This window comes from Gobius niger (genome assembly GCF_951799975.1).
Source record: "Gobius niger genome assembly, chromosome: 2".
NCBI lineage: Eukaryota > Metazoa > Chordata > Actinopteri > Gobiiformes > Gobiidae > Gobius > Gobius niger.
The window spans coordinates 19,652,616-19,670,399 of NC_136853.1; the positions used below are offsets into that span (position 1 = coordinate 19,652,616).

At 39.7% G+C, this 17,784-nt stretch overlaps 1 protein-coding gene across 2 annotated transcripts in view; it reads left to right on the top strand.

Annotated features, from left to right (window-relative positions):
- pappaa (pregnancy-associated plasma protein A, pappalysin 1a) overlaps positions 1 to 17,525 on the top strand; it is a 64,458-nt gene extending 46,933 nt beyond the window's left edge. The window contains exons 15-22 of one of the 2 annotated variants that reach the window (XM_079580848.1): positions 123 to 306; positions 3,025 to 3,226; positions 3,300 to 3,534; positions 5,991 to 6,138; positions 6,221 to 6,336; positions 9,521 to 9,592; positions 10,346 to 10,444; positions 16,516 to 17,525. In XM_079580848.1, coding sequence (XP_079436974.1) covers positions 123 to 306; positions 3,025 to 3,226; positions 3,300 to 3,534; positions 5,991 to 6,138; positions 6,221 to 6,336; positions 9,521 to 9,592; positions 10,346 to 10,444; positions 16,516 to 16,620 — 1,161 coding nt within the window. In that variant the 3' untranslated portion in view covers positions 16,621 to 17,525. The remainder of the gene's footprint in view (positions 1 to 122; positions 307 to 3,024; positions 3,227 to 3,299; positions 3,535 to 5,990; positions 6,139 to 6,220; positions 6,337 to 9,520; positions 9,593 to 10,345; positions 10,445 to 16,515) is intronic. The other variant, XM_079580849.1, reaches the window with a different exon arrangement.
- The last annotated feature ends 259 nt before the right edge of the window (positions 17,526 to 17,784 follow it).

Sequence of the window (17,784 nt, forward strand, 5' to 3'; positions counted from 1 at the left end):
GAGGTAAACATTCTGTAGTACAGCGGTTTGTCGCAATTAATGTAACGTCGGTCTCAAAAACAACCTTTTTCTTTTGAATAGTATTTGTAATTGTTCACTATTTATGTTTTGTCTTTGAACAGTCAGACTCATCCGTGACCATTACTTGTGCGAATGGGAAGTGGAACAAACAAGTGTCGTGCGAACCAGTGGACTGCGGCATGCCTGACAAGTATCACGTTCATCCTGCCATTTTCATGTACCCCGAAGGAACCACCTATGGCAAGAGGATTACTTTCCAATGCCGTGAACCTGCACAACTTATTGGTAAGACTATATTCTTAATTAATATAGGTAGTCTTACATTGAGGTCTGGAAAATATTCGCAAGATGTTAAGGCTCATTTTGAGATTGTGGTCTACAAGTGATAATGACAAAGAAAAAGTAAATAAATGTCTTCAATTATAAAGCATAAAGCATGAGTGGCTTGGTATCCACATAACACGCTTCAGGGAAAATACAACTTTGCGCTAGTGCTTTCGCCGGTAGCCTGAGGGCGTCGCTTAGGGAAAAAAGTGGGTCGGCGGAGGCATGTACTACAAGCAGCGCTGACTTCAACGAGCGCTTGCTGCATTCCCTTCGCTCAATCTCTTTAAAGGGCGCTGCCAAACTTTCATGTCCTTCCAAACCGCACAGGCACGGATACAAGCGGCTGATATGAGCGGCTGTATTTGTTACACTAACAAAGTGAGAAAGGGCTGTACACTGCGTTCCAAATTATTCTGCAAATTGTATTTTTGTGTCAAAAGGGTAAAAAAAAAGTTTTTTATGAAACTCATGGATGGTATTGTTTATTTATTTAAGTTTATTTGAATAGGGACAAATATGTCACATAAACTCATGTTACATACTACAGCATTTTAGCCAAAGCTAATTCTCAATGTCCGTCCCCAGTTGGGCCTTTACAGAAAAAAATGAAACAAAACATAGTTAAAACACATATAATAATACAGCACAACACCATATAAACACAGCAGAGCAGATGGTCAGTGGTCACATTTCTGACCTCTGATTAAAAAGTCTTTAAGTTTGTGTTTGAAAAGGACCCAGTTTGACTCTCCCTTCAGGTCAGTGGGTAAACAGTTCCAGGCTTTAGCGCCTTGTACAGAGAAAGCTGATTGTCCAAATTAAGTGTTTCGTTTCGGGAACTGATGGTTCCCGTTCTGAGCTCCTCTAGTCCTTGAACCCACAGCCCTGAGTGGAACTATACACTCACTCAAGACCTGTGGGGCTTGCTGGTTCGAACATTTATGCATCAGCTTCAGCTGGGAAAATGTGATAACATTTTCAAAAGATAAAATGTTTAAATTCCTGATACATCACTGATACAATGATGTGACCTAATGGACTTCCTATCTAGGATTATAACCGCTCTGTTATAAATCATTTGTAGTGGCTTGACTGTAGTGGCGGTGGCCTGAGACCATGAGCAGATGCAATAACTAATATGAGAAAAGATCATGGCGTGCATGAAAGTGTAAGCAGCATGAAACGGGAGGTAGTCCCTGATCAGTCTGAATGTGTAAAGATTTGCTTTGGCCACACGCCAAATTTTTTGATGTGACTGTCAAATTTAAGTTGAGAGTCAAGTACAAGGCCCTACTTTACCTCTGAGACCTGCTGGATCATATGACCATTTATCTGTAAATTTAGTTCTTCGGATATGAACTTGAATCTTGAGGCAAAGCAAACTGACATGGTTGTTTTAACATTCAATGACAGACCTGTGTTTTGAAACCAAACCGCCACAGTTTGCAGGTGTTTTGCCAGTTCCTCAGAAACTGCATGCACACTTTTCCCTCGCACATAAACCACTGCATCGTCTCAGGGCTCTTTGAATCACTGACATCACTCTCAGAGACCTGAGATGATTAGTTTTCAGGTTAAGCCCAGTTAAGGGAAAAACTACTGAAAAAGGATGTTCCACTTTATTAAGCAGATCATCATTTTCAAGCAATATGGGAAAGAAAAAGGGTCTGTCTGCTGATGAAAAGCGTGAAATAGTTGAATGCCTTGATCTAGGTATGAAAACCTTGAAAGATTAAGCGTAATCATCGTACTGATAAGAGATTTGTGGCTGATTCAGAGCACACTCGGGTTTGTGCAGATAAAGGCACAATATGGACGGTTTCTGCCAGACAAACACATCAGATTAAGAGAACAGATGCTACAAAGCAGCAGACAGGTATTTGAAGCTGCTGGTGGCTCTGGAGTCCTCCGAACATCAAGGTTTAGGACCCTCCAGAGGCTGCAGTTGTGCATAAACCTTCTATCCGGGCCTCCCCTAAACTGTTATTTGCTCTGGGAGGCTATTCTAACATCCTGCAAAGAAATCCAAGCAGAAACTCTCCAAAAACTCACAAGTTTTATGGATTCAAGAATTTTGAAGCTGATATCACACAAGGGCTCCTATGGTAAAATATAACTTGACCTGTTAAGATTTTTTTGATTGAAATATCTTTTGATTTCAGTAAACATGACCTCCTAATGCTACAAATTCAACAAATGTCCATTTTCAGTTAATTACAAGCTTTAAACTGAATTGAAACAGTAGATTTTGAGGTTTTTACTATATTTATTTTTGAAAAAAATACTGTTATCACTGGGAGAGTTTTTTCAACCACATTTAAATGATCCTCTACCAGTTACAGACTTGAAAATGATGCTGACTCTCATTTGAGTTGACTATTTAGAAAATCTTAGAAAAATGCATAACAATTTGGAACGCAGTGTATAACAGACTTTCATCAACTTTCCTCCAAGTATCCTGCAACTGTGGCACGACTACAACAAGCTACAGTTTCCTTGCAACTACTTGCTTTAATCTGCAACTTCTCCGCAGCCAATGTGACCGTTTCTGATCAATTCAATCCTTTTGCTGTCTCTCTTTCCCTCACACTCATCTCGGATCTGACGTCGAGCGCCGCCTCGTGCATGTTATGAAGCTTTTGCGGGACAAACTACAAACTGTGATCTTTCTGACAGGCACCAACAACACCTTGACCTGTCTAGAGGATGGCTTGTGGTCCTTCCCAGAGGCGCTGTGTGAATTGCGCTGCCCGGCTCCTCCTCCTGTTCCCAACGCTGAGCTGCAGACAAAGCGTTGCAATGAAAGCGGTCTAAAAGTTGGTACCCTTTGCAAATACAAATGCAAGCCAGGCTACCATGTCACCAACAAACCCAAGAGGTAAGTGTGTAAACATATTTCTAAATACTGACAACTTTGAAACCATAGCATTAACACGCTTTTTTCACTGAAGACGTGCGTTCAAGCGGCAGTGCACAGAAGATGGCAGCTGGCTGGAGGGGGCTTGTGAGCCAGTGACCTGTGACCCTCCGCCTCCTGTCTTCCATGGTTCCTATCAGTGCACAGATGGTTTCCACTTTGACAGTGTCTGCAGACTCAATTGTACTGAATCAGCCGGTAATAGCGCCATTGCCGCTGCAAGAGGCTCTGCCCATACGGTGAGGCTGATGCACGCTCCATGCAAGCAGGTCTGTCTATCTATTTCTTTTCTCTCTCCGTCTGCTTGAACTATGTGTTGACTTTGTGCATAGAGCCTCACAAGTAACACCCCCTGCATGCCAACTTTGCACCATGTGGGGTGCTCGCAAATATGCTCAACAAACAGGGCTGCTAAAAGTGTATCGCAAAACCCAGACGCAGACAAGATTTGCGCCTGACGGAGGCAAAAGGAAAGCATTGCATGTTTAGCTTGAGCTGAATATATATGCAAAACTGGATATCTTTGCTTAATAATTACAATTAGAGGCAGGAGATTTGCAAATGGCAAACTGTATCACAGCAACATGAAGATTCTGACACTGTTCAGCTCTTGGAGTTTCAGGTGAAAACCTTTTGCAGAGAATAATAAACCAGTTCAGTTTGTGCACAAATGTGGCCTAATGTTTTAGAACAGATCGATTAAGATACAGCTATAATGTGCTGTGTTTACGTAGAATAACACGTCAAATAACTTTACCTGTAACACTTCTACCTTGATTCTCACTCATATTCCACTGAGTTGGATCCTTTAACAGCAGTTTCAAGGGTGACTTTGATACAGAGATGCACCGATATCGGAGCTAATACTGAAAAAAAAAAAAAAACGATATCAGCTATCGGCTACAAAAATCCGATACTGAACCGATACCAGTTTTGGCTGTCAACACCTTAAAAACCTAATTTTTACCTCCTAAATCTAAGTGAACATGGGCATGCTGCATGTCATTGGAAAGCTAAGAACCAGGGGAATTTTAGCGCTGATTTAGTTTCAACCTCCGCAAACGTATTGTTGATCGCCGCGCAAAATGCAGTGGTTAGCATCAGTGTGATAAAGTAATCAAGACTGGGTCAGAAACTAACTTAGATATACCTTAAGTAGCCTAATAAAATAAAATCAACCACCGCTGAAGCCAAGTGTTTGTATTTTAGTTTAAAAAATAACTGATCTAACATATTTTTGATCCGTAATATCATGACAATAAAATATTACTTTTTTTTATCTTAAAATGGAGAGAAGAGTTAATTCAATTTTCACTCAGAGAAAGCGGTATCGGTAAATATCGGGTACCGGCAGATGCTCAAAACCCAGTATCGGTAGCAAAGAAGCTGGATCGGTGCATCTCTACTTTGACACATCCATCCCAAGTCCTTATGGTGACATTTTTGGGGTCTAAAACAGTGTATAGAGATTAATATGAGGAATGTGATTCTCCTGTTCTCGTCATCCTCACTCCAAAAGTCCTCATTGTACATTCATCTTGTTTCAAACTTCACCTCCGATCTACAATCGAAGGTGCTGCTTGATTTAACAGAGCTGGCAAATGTTACTAATGCTTGCCAAATTGTTACAGAGCTTTCCATCACATCTAACTCCCAACTGCTTATGCATCAGAAACTTTCCAATTGACACACACTCTGTTGGCTCAGGATCATCAGCATCCAGGGGCTCAGCATAATCAGTCAAGTGTTCCTTATGATTATTTATTTGTGTTATTACAGTCACGTAGTAACTTTGGTATAAGGAGCAATAGCAAAAGTACATGCAGTCATTTGCTCGCTCATCTTTAAATCACATGCCAGATTTGTGGCAGCAATGTTATGCCTAATTTGTTATTTGAGATTTTAATGTCCTCACCGGGAAGTTTGTTTAGCCATGCTTCAACCATTGCCTCACAGTGATCTGTCAGAAGCAGTAGCAGACAGTCCACTTTGAATGTTCTAGGTTGAAGGCGAAGTACCCACAAAAACCCACCCAGACATGAGGAGAACATTCACATTAGACCACTTAGAAGTGCACTGGCAATTTTACACTATGGGGGTCATTTGCCCCCATAGTGTAAAATTGGGGGTAAAGGCTCATGTGCAAAACTAGTAGCACGCACAACAGTGGATAAGCAGCAGAGGCTTTCATAATATCTTTCCTCACGCAGAATTATCTGATTTACATATCAGATTTGATGCGCTAAAACTGTCATTCACATATGGCAAATGAGATGTAACATGCCCTCATTTTTTTTTCACTCTGCACTCACTATTTGCCTTAGTTTGGAAAATCTACCCCTTGGTCTTAGTGATGTTGATGAACTGTAAAACAAACAGACACAAAAGACAATTATGCAAAGTGACTAACCCACTAAAACTAAGCAGTTTGCTCTCTGCATGGATGAACCTGTTTGTCTCTATGCCTGTTATGCTTGTCTTCTCAAGACCTAATCAATTTGACGCCATTGTAATCAGATTGATATTGATATCCAGAACAGCCCCGCTGCTGACTTTTGTAACGTATACACCTTTTAATCTGCTTTGTCTCCCAGACATCGAAGCTTGAAAAATGGATTGTATTTTCCCTGCTCTGGCGGAATACCTTCTCTGTGTCCTTGGCCTCCCAGGTTGTTTTTGTGGGTGTGTGAATGACTAATTGGTCAATGTGTATTTTCTTCTACAGAGCTCCACTTCCAATATGATCCGATGTAGAAAAGATGGAAACTGGACAGGGTCCTTCCGTCTGTGCCCACACAGCAAAGGTCATTGTTCTTTACCTCAGAACCTACATCATAATCTTCAGTACTCCTGCAAACGAGGACACAGAATAGGTATGAATGCCAATCATTTGTTGTGTAATCTTATGTTGTGTTTGTCGTGGACATAATTAACATTTTTGTTTCATTCACACAGGTGAAGAGTGTGACCTTTCATGCCGAGAGAGCATAAATGAAGTTGTGATCCTCCCTAGCAACATGAGCGTAGACAATGTGTTGAGGGAGCACTGGAGAAACCCACCCAAAGTCAAGGTGGGTCCCTTTTGATGTTTATGCACCTCACAGTTCTGACAGACGCACTTCACAAAGTTCTGCGATGAACTCTTCTATACGGAATTTCACAGACCCTTTCTACATCCTCGCTCTATTATTCCCAGTACAGTAAGCCAACGGCTGCCCTTTGATCCCTCCTGTTGTGTACAAGGAGAATGATTATCATTTACACAGAAGCATGACAACCTACAAACAGTTCTCATGAGATCTGCTGATGTGATTGCCGCTTCAATACATTTGACCTCCAACATTTAAACATGCAATATACTTCTTAATCCGGTAAAAAAAATGCTGTAATATGAGAAGATATTTATCAATTCAAAGGATTTGGTGAGGTAGCCAATAGTCCGAGCTCAGCATCTTGGATTCAAGGCCTGGCCCCGCCAATTTGCTGAGTGTCTCTCCCCTCTCTTCACCCCCTTTCACCCTGTACTGTCCAGTCCAATAATGCCCTAGGGTAAAACATCCTTAAAAGAGAAAAGAATGTGGTGAGGTCAGTCCACCAAATGAAATTTCTATAATTAAATGGAAAAGAAGCAACTGAGAAGAGGAATGGATTGTGTTTTCTTACTGTTTCTCCACTTGCTTACTTTTGTTTTGGTTTCAGTGTTACACTGAGTCAGCAGCTTTTTGCGGTGGATGTTGGGAGAGGAATGGGCATGGCCATGTGGACATCAAATGATCTGTTTTTCATAGATTTGTGCAATTGATACAATTTGTGCTGGATGGTAATTCGACACTGGAGACGGTGTTGTGGATATCTCCAGAAATCAACAGAAAGAATGCAGCCAGGGAGAGAAGATTATGGATTAAATAAGATCTAAACACAGTGTGCGCTTAAACACATTTGATTCGTGGGAAACACTTTATTTTACACTACCCTTGTTACATTGTACTTGCCAAATGCACAATGTAATGTGCTGTAACAATGTGTAATAACTTGTCTTTGTGTTACATACATGATGGAATAATATGCATTAGTTTTATGGAGGCACACAATGTAATAAGACCCTAACCTTAAAGCAGTACTAAGTAACTTGTTTACCTTAATAAATCCTTTCCATAGTGCCCCTGGGCAAGTGCAATGGGATGATTGGGGGGTCTTTCATCTCCCTCTGGTGTCTCTGGCCAGAAACCACAACTACAACTTCGCTGCCGACGAGTCGGAGGCACCAATACACACTAATAGAATCATGAACAAGAAGCTGACAGGCTAATTTTACTGTGGGCTTGCACCACTTAAACAGTACAGCCAAGTTTGAGATAAAAAATGTTATCTCCATTGTGTAATTGGATGTACAATATCCCTCTCTCCCTTCGACTTTTCTGTCAGCGTAGAATTTACTCTCACGGACAAGTAAAAAAAACGTAACGTGCTACAACAGCTGCTGTGGCGCTTATGGCCTCTAGGGGAATGAGTTACTTAGTACTGCTTTAAGCCCTATCCCTAAGGGTCTTATGTCTTAATACATTATATATCTCCAAAGTACTAATACACATTGTGTTTGTATAACATAGGTTCAAATGATTACAGATTGTAACAAAAGAGATGACATTGCACTAAATTTGGTTTGGTTTGTACCAAACACAAGGTAGTACATCAAGGTAGTAAAATAAAGTGTAACCCATTTGTCAACTTATAGCAATACTGTAATAACTACCAGGTGACTGTTAAGTTAATGCGTTGCTGTTTTGTCGAAATCCACGAGTTACGTCTCTGCACTTTGCATGTTAAACTTGACAAATTGGAGGTTTTCTCAATGTATTTCTTTAAGAATACAGATTTACCCAAAGAGTTGCTGACAGAAAGGTGTCTCTTCTTGCTTATTGTTTAAATAGCTGCAGTGCAGTAAACCAACTTACTGTAATTGTAATTTCAGTAGTGATTTTGATAGCATTAAATACTACTTATCTGGTTGCAGATAATAGTGAAACAACTCCAATTACTTGAATAAATTACTTGAATAAATGTTCTCCTTTGTTCTCCTAGCAACGCTGATTTATTACATTCAAACAAGTTGTACTATTTTTCTTAGTGTGGCCCACTTACAATTCTGTAACTTACCTATGTCTGCCTCTCCTTATAGCAAATGACTCCTCGCATCCCCTCCCTTTTATCAGCCGAATGACTCTGTCGGGCTTGCTAAGGAATTAGTCATTTTCAATATGACATGACCTGGTCTGCTGTGGTGCTCAAATAGATCTATTTTTATGTGCTATAAGAGCCCTTGGGAGACTTGTGAGGGTGAGAATCCCATATGTATGAAGGGTGAAGCCAGGCCACCATCATGGATTATCATGATTTACAGCCATGCAAAGAGGGAAAAAAGACAGAGAGAACAGAGCGAGAGGAGGGGGTGAGAGTGGAGTTTCTAAATGACATCATCATTGCCAGAGGACTGTAAAGTGTCTATGACCAGCTCACAGAGTATCTAATGAATATAACCGTATACCAATTTTGTATTTTTGCCATTATCCTTAAATGCCGGTTGTTTTCTAAGCAATGTGCCCCTCTCGTGTCTCCTTTACATTGATTTGCTGACAGGACTGAAATGAAAAATACCTGAGTTTGCAGTACCAAAAAAGAAAAGCCCTTCCAATTTTGGGATAAATTGGACACACATAGGGTCTAGGAAATGAACACTTATGACCTTTAGCCTTATACGCAACACACAAAAACAAGAGATCAATCTAATGACATTCACTCATGTTTTTATTTATTTACTTATTTTTCATTCCTTAATCTACTGACCTTAATAATCTTTCGAGGGTGGCACAGCAAACCAGTCACAATGTGGATTTTGGGGTTTTATGCCTCATGCAAGGGGCAATAGTTGCCCAGGGGTGCAGCAGTTGTAGGGCTCCATTGTTGAGGTTTGAACCTATGACCTTAAGATCACTGGGCATTCGTGGAGCTCTGCGCTGTTGCTGTTCTTTTATCTTAAGCTTGCTATTGTCGGTGGTTGCCACAACCCCCATGCACATTCATGTGAGCATTAGGCTGAGGGCCTGCTTTATATTGTAGACAATAAAACAGTAATTGATGGGCTGTCAATGTGTTTTTCACGAAAACATGCATTACATCATGAACATTAGTAATAACTAAGGCTAATATTTACTTGCTTAATAAGATTTTGTGTGAAATATTTGTCTTATTCCACAGAGTATAGTGTGTACAATGGGACTGAAGTGGTATCCACACCCAGAATTGCTGCATTGCATCAAGGGATGTGAGGTAAGAGCTGTATAAATGAGCTTCGTTTTGTATATGCCTTGTCTCATTCATCATACGACGACTTTAATCTCCAGACTTACTTTGATCTCACATAACAAAACACATAAAAACTGCCTTAATCACGAGCACACATTAATACTGGTTAATAATTTGCATTTTGCTGGTTCAAGTTTGTTAATATTTCCCAACTCACACATAACTTGGAAACCAATGAATCAGAGTCTTAATAACCTCCAAATGGATCTTTTGTTTTGCAAATTAACATTAGACGTTGCATGTTACATTTCCAAGGTCTCTGTTTACAATTGCACATATATTAATTAAACATGGACAGAAAAAAATCCGTTTTGCTATAAAATACTGTTTAAAGTGTGATCTTTATAAGAAATAATGTCATATGTTGAGTGGGTCGCACTGGTTACTTGATTGGTGACCTTAGTGTACATGGTGGGGCTAACCATAAATCACATTATTGGAGTGTTTTGTGGAGTGAATAGTTTATGGTGTCCTTAGTTTGATTTACAATTCTGGCCAACACACACAATTACAGATGAGAAAATGTAACACATGGAATTCATCAGCCATTTTTATTATTTTTATCTTATTACTTTTTTATACTAATTTATAGGATTCTAATGGGAAACGAGGTGCACAGACAAACTACTCTGACATTTCCTTTAGTCCACTTTGTTCTGTGGTGTTACACTTGCTCATTTCTGCATATTGTTAACAAGTACACTATGTTTCACCTAGCCTTTCATGGGAGACAACTACTGTGATGCTGTAAACAACAGAGCATTCTGTAGCTACGATGGAGGAGACTGCTGCCAATCCACTGTAAAGACCAAGAAGGTCAGTGACTCAGTTGTCTGTTCAGCGTGGATGTGAACATGGTCATTGTCTCATTTTGCAACGCAGCCTCACCGTGTTTAGTCCAGACTCTGGCACCACTCTCTGAAGTTCTTAACATACAGCTCTAACATATCAGAGGTGTATGAAGAGACTTGTGCACAAGCAGAGCTGTTTTCAAGTCTATTGTCTGAGCAACAGGAAGCCAATGCGGAGACCTGAGCACTGGACTAATGTGGTTGTACTTTATGATTCTAGTCAGGGCTTGAGCTGAATATACAGCAGCAGCCTTACAGCTCGTCTAGAGAGGCCAGTGAGCAGGCCGTTACAGTAATCTGCTGGAGACAAACGCATGGATTAGTCGCTTTAAGTCTGCTTTAGACACTATATTTTGGATCTGGGCAGTATCATTTAGATGGTAAAAACTGCGGATGCAAGATCATTATGACACACATAAAGACACATTACAAGGTATCAGACTTGTTGTGTTTTTCTGTGTAATTTCTTAATCTAACATTTACCTCGTACCAACTTTTTTTTAAAGAAAGTAATTCTGATATAAACGATTTAAACTCTTGTGCACCATTAGATAATGGCCCAGCATTTCATGACATTTTTTCCACTGCTGTAATAATAATGTGAAAACATTGTATTGTACAATGTGAGTGCAAGCTGAAGTAGTTTTTACTTTTCACAACACTCCTGCACGTCAAAGATCAGAAACACACACACAGACTTGCAATTATTTTCTTTTTATTGTGTAGCATTTACAGTAAAGAAATAGGTTCATATGTAGAAGGCTATATTTCCTTTTCCTTTTCTGTGGGGTATATGCAGCAGATAGACTAAAGCAATGTGATAATGTGATGATGTTTCTGAGTTGTTGGGTCATGGGGTGATGTTCCAGCCAGGGGTGTAGGGGTGTTTGGAGGGTCTGGTATGTATTTTAGTGTACTTGGGGTGTGTGATTGGTCATTTTTTATTTCACGAGTATTTGTTCTTTATAAAGTAGTGCTTTGTCTGGGTCAGCTGCTGCAGTCTGAATGTGAAATATACTACGTTAGTTGTTTTGCGGCAGCATCTGTCTGTTTGGCCAGGCCAGTGTTTCAAAGTGTGGCGACGGGCTTTAGTTGTGCTCCTAGCGTCTCCATCTGTACGTCTGCCTGGATTTATGCTGCAGTCTGTGTGCTCACTGGCTCTGTCAAAGTGTTTGACTGCAGAGCTCTTTCATTTCCTCAAGTGGGAAGTGCGACACAAGGCTTGCATGGTTAAAGATACTGTTATGTTGCTTTTTGGAGATTAAAGGTGCATTATGTAACTTTCTATGCAGAATAAAGGTTAATATTATTGCGTATTTGACCTTTTGACCCAGCAGCTGTATTGGTGGTTAGCATTACGCCTCTGCCTTCGCATCATGGAAGAGAGCGTTTTTTTTTTACAGATAAAAAGTTGCATAATGCACCTTTAAGCGTTACAAATGTTCCGATTGGTAGAAGATTTGAACAGACAATATAGGAAGATTGGGGAGAGACGTTCATCACATAGTTGAGACAGAGGCTCAAACTCATGACTCTGAGGACGGCTTTGTGCCTCTGGATGCTTCTTAAGAGGATTAAGAATACAACATGTTGAATAACAATTATGCCACAAGTACAACAGCCAAGAGAGTTATAATAACAGGATTCAGTGCCACTTATCAATTGGTAACTTACCTTTTGCTCTAAAGTGAGTCAAATATCTGAGATATATTTCTTACTGTATTTCAGTCCCTGTAACAGATATTGGCCATTGTCAGTTGAAAAGCAGCAGGGAAGTCAGTGACGAGCCCGCTGGGAAGTGACCTCACTTCTGGAGTGGCTTCAGTACCGGTGATTGACACAATCTAATCTCTTTATCTCTTGGCCCCAGTCCTGTCCTGGGCTCAGTCAAAATGTGCATTGCTCACTTTTACTGACAGGACCCCTGGACAGATTGACACCATTCCTATGCATAAACAAAATAAGATTGATTTTCAGTTTAAATTCGATGGTCTTCTTTAGGACTTTTAAGGACAGCGACCTTTAAACAGGTCCTTCACCTCAAAATGTCTGTTTCAATCATTCAATTCCATGACATGGAGTGTACCACCACCAAGAATGAATAATACATGGAATTGTAAAGCTATATAAGCTTAATATAATAGTCCCTTGAGGATGTTTCCCAGGGCTTCCTCTTTATGGACAGTCTAGATCCAACACTGTTGGATATTTTACATTTAAAGCAGTACTCAGTAACTCATGCCCCTAGAGGCCATAAGTGCCACTGCAGGTGTCGTAGCATGTTGCGTTTTTTACTCATTATTTGTCCGTGAGATTAAATACTACACTGACAGAGAAGACAAAGGGAGAGAGGGATATTGTACATCCAATTACACAATGGAGATCTTTTTTTTTTCTCTCAAACTTGGTTGTAAATACTGTTTATGTGGTGCTAGCCCGTAATTAGCTTTGCTTGTTGGCCTGTTAGCTTCTTCTTCGTGATTCCATTAGTGTGTATTGCACCTCCGACCTGGTGGCAGTCAAGTTGCAATGGTTTTCTGGCCAGAGACACCAGGGGGAGATGAAAGACCCCCCTATCATCCCATTAACACTTGTATTACACCCAGAGGAATTACTGAAAGGATTTATTAAGGTAAACAAGTTACTTAGTACTGCTTTAATTCCATTTTATATTGTTTTGAGCTAATGTTAGTGTATGGAAAATGTTTGCTAGTACACACAAGCATGGTGGAGCTCCATGGTAACAGTGACTTTTCCCAAACTCTATTGTATCACCTAAAGCAATAAAATATATGTATTTGTATTTTAGTTTATGAAATGCTGTTAAAGATCCTTATATGTGAGTTGTTCATGTTAATGCAACCTAAAAAAAACATTCATTATTCATTCATTATTTAGATTTCATTTGCTAGAAAAGAGAATACTTTATAGATAATACATTCCTCATCAGATGCCCTTCTCGATTATTCACTCATACTCGGGCTGTACTGTTCCATAAAGCGCACAAAGACAACTACATTTTCTTCTGTCTGCTTATGTCTAACCCAGTATATTAGCCCTACAGCTGCCATTATCCAGCTTGTTCATGTGCTCTTGCAGCCCTTTGATTTGCCTTTACATGATGTGATCTTGGGCTCAGAGTTAGAGGCCTTTTTTTAAATTTTTATTTCTTCCATGCGTCGCTCAGCTTAGCAAAGGCTTCCAAGACAGTGGTTATTTTTACATTAATACAATGATTTTATTTCATATGCAAGGCTTTATGTCCTATTTCTGCGGCCCCAAAATAATTGCATTATATTAGCATAGGGACAACACACTTTCTGCTGTTCTGACCTGAAAAAAAGGAAAAACATGCTTGGCTCTCTGTGGAGCCTGAACTGACTAACTGCGGTAGAGGGATCTCGAAATAGGTGTAATAAAGCAAAAGCCTGTGGAATTTAGCTGCTCATTTACTTTCACTTCCCTTCCCACAGTGCACTGCCTTCACGTTTTATTTTGCTAGAGATTTGTGTATTAAGGAGTTCTGGTTGACTTGCTGAGTATTATTCCACCCCAGGAGCTTTGAAGGTGTAAGGACTGGCTGCACGTAAGGTCACCACAGGATCTCCCCTTAATAGTTGCAAGCTGTTGGCTGGATTTGGAGAGGCAGGGCTAAAAGGACAAAAGTAAAGAGTGTGTCTTTCTAAAGGATAAAGGATTGTCTATATGCAGTGGGAGGAAAAAGTGCGTGAACCCTTTGGAATTTCCCCTGTGAATGTTTATGTTATGGCCAATAAAAAATATGACAACATGTAATTGTTTGGGTGGTATTAGTTTAATTTTAAGCAGACACTGTTTTTGCATTCTTGTGATTTTCATAAAGATCAGACCACATTTTATGACCAATATAGGCACAAATGTACTGGGAGAAATTCCAATGTCCCGTTGGTTCATTACCATTCTGTCTGTCTGTATCTGGAAGTCCCACAGGATCTTGGCTCGGTCATTCTCTCCCACCTTTGGAGGTGTTTCCCACTTTGACCTTGGGGTTTCCAGCCCATACTCTGCACAGATGTTCCTGTACACTATACCAGCCACTTGGTTATGACCGCTCAACTTTTGGACCTTTTAATACTCTGATGGACTAATCAGACTTAGATATTGATATGATATGATATGATATGACGCTATAATGTTCTTTATTAGTATGGGACCTAAGTTGAGTTGCCAAAGGTCTTGTACTTTTTGTCAAATACCGACAATTTCATTACCATTTTAAAGTGCCCTTTTATTTATTTTTGTATTTACATGAAAACGCATAGCCTGCAGTTGTTAGGGACAATGTTTTGCTGTGTTTTTTTGCAGTGAACTACTGTGTCTATCCATGGGTCTAAAGTTATCAATCAGGGGCCCATTGCCATGTGACTATTAATATATATATGCACTTTGTTCTAACTTACAAGAATAGCTCTGTAGTATTCTTCATATGGATTTTCATTTGGTTGTTAGTGGGTGTCCTCCACTCCTTCAATAGCCTTGGGTCGCTGGGTAGCCTGAGGGCCCCAACAAGGCCAGCCAGTCACATTTCTCAGCCACCCTGAGAGCGGCCTAAGTCAGGGCCAGATGTGCTGCCAGCCCAGCCACCCTAGAGGTCAAGGTCAGAAGAAAGTGCGTCAAATATGCCACCCACCATCACCCTTCAGATAGAGAGATAAACAGTATGGAGTGAGAGATGAGGGAGGTGTGTGTTCGGAAAATGGAGAGTAATGAGGCAAAGCAAAGTGTGCAGAGTGAAGGTTCAGGTTAGGGCGAGGTTAGACAAAAGATTAGGCTGTGAAATCCACCTTTTAAAATACGACATAGGCGTAGTTGTAATACAATTTCAATACAAGTCAACCAAGTCTTGAACTGAAAATGTTTTGCTGTTGTAAATTAGTAATGTGTTTTTTTAAGAAATTAGTAGCAATAGTCCAGTATCTGCAGTTTTTCATATAGTTTTATTGTTCAGTTGTTACTGAGTGGATGGTGATGATGAACAACCAAACTGACTTTGTTATTTGTGTGTGTTTTAGTAAACAGAAGATTTCACAGTCAATCCTTAGTGGTGCATTTTAAGATCTACGCTAAAGTATTTGCCCATCATGAGGCATTACTTGTCAAGGCTATTCCACAACAAGAGCTTTTCCATATGCAGAGAAATACACCACCACATTTGGTTGCACTTCTTTCAATTGTAGTTTACATTTACAAGTTTACACAATCACTGGGCAAAACGACTTATCCCTAATCAGTGTTGGGGGTAACGTATTACAAAAGTAACGAGTTACAAACATGTAATATTACTTTTTTCAGTAACTAAGTAATATATCATATTACTTACACAAAATACAGGAATATATTAGTCATTACATTTCAAGTAACTCGAGTTACAAGTGCATTTAAAAGTAAGAACAAAGTGACACTGGTGTATAAGATCTGCAGTGTAATGTCCTCAAAACAAAACCCAAGAGAATGGGGAAAGAGAATTACTATATTCAGTTTATATTTTGCCAAAAGTAACTCAAAAGTAGCTCAAAAGTAACTCAAAAGTAACTCAAAGTAGTGTAACTCAGCTACATTTTAAACATTAATATGCAATACAAGCATATTAGATTTTTAAAGCTGTAGTCACTCATATAGAATATATTACATTTTTAAGTAACATAGCCCAACACTGCACCTAATAGGAAAAAACAAACACAACAACTCCAAAATACACTAACAATTGAATTTCTGCCCTCAGTCTGTGAGTGGCTTTCATGACTTGAAGTTTTGCTGTTGTGGAAAGACAGTCGCTGTGACGCATAGTGTGATCTGCTGACATCAAATGCCAGAGGCAATGTCTGGCAGTCTTTGTTGTCACAGTCAACTTGACCTCAACATGAGACTGAAACAACTGCGCAGGGTAGATAAACACATGTGTACTCTCAATAGACTCATGGGACATGTGTGAATGCCTTTTTCACTTGTATTTGATGGATTGGTAAGTTTTTAACATGCGCTTTTTTTTCCTCACAGGTTATTCCTTTCCCTATGTCCTGTGACATTCGAGATGAGTGTTCTTGTCGGGATCCTAACGCTCTGGAAAACAGAAAGGAGACACACATGCACTCACTGGGCTGAGTCCATGGACCTGGTTCATTGACACCACAGTGACGGAGCATGGGGAGACCCCAGACTTCATCCTTTCATTGACCTCCAGTTTCCTGCACATGCTGCTTTAAAGGCATACCTCTCCATCCACTTAACAACTTAGACCAGCTGAAACTTCTCATCGCACCATGTGACTGACAGTTCTTTTCTCAGCGAAATAGAAAATATAGCTTACCACATTATAAGAAAACATTGCAAAGTCAAAAAAAGAGTATAGGAAATCGAATTAAAAAGGAAAGAAAATGCAAAAAAACAAAACAAAACAAGTTATAACCCAGCCAAGGTAGCATGCAACTATTTTATTTAGTGACAGATTTTTAGTTGAAGGATTTTGATCTGCAATGTTATGAACCAAAGGCATTTAAAAGATGTGTGAATGAAATCATATTGATAGTTTGTGGATACCAAGAAATGGAGAAACACTGCACCCATGTTTTCTACAAGATTCGGGTAAAATGTGCCTTGAGTGGCACGAACAAATGTTTTACTCTTGGGGAATAAATTAGTCATGTTGCTACACAAGTTTACTAAACAAGTCAAAATGAACAGCAACACAAATTCAATAAATATAGATTTTTTTTTTCTCTCTAGATTAATTATGATAGAATATTTAGATCAACATTAGCACGGCTTATGCTATAGTGCTTGCTGCTTCTTATCATATTCTTATCAACCTATACAGTGTGTTTAAATGGCGAGGAAACAATATTCAGTTAAAAGTCAAGGGTGCCTTTTTCGTAATACACATACAGGTATGAGAAATAGTCCGGTAACCTGAATGCAGACAAAACACCCAACAATTGCTCCTGGGTAGTAATTGGTCACTTCCATGCATGCTGTTACGAATGTCCTGTTTGACACCTCACCCTATGAGTCATATAAAACAGTAAACATGAAGCCATCACTGCTTTGTTTAGATGTAGAATGTAGCCAGTGCTTGTGAGGAGTTACAGCATGGTCACTTGTAGCACTGATGACAGCATTTTAGACATTTGGATGTACCTTGGCCTTAGTATGGCAGTAGTTAAATATCGTTGACCATTGTAACAACTACCACAAATTTAATATCTGAATCTTATTTGAAGTAACAACAGCCATCGCTGGTTTCAAACTAGTATTACTTTTGTTTTGCCC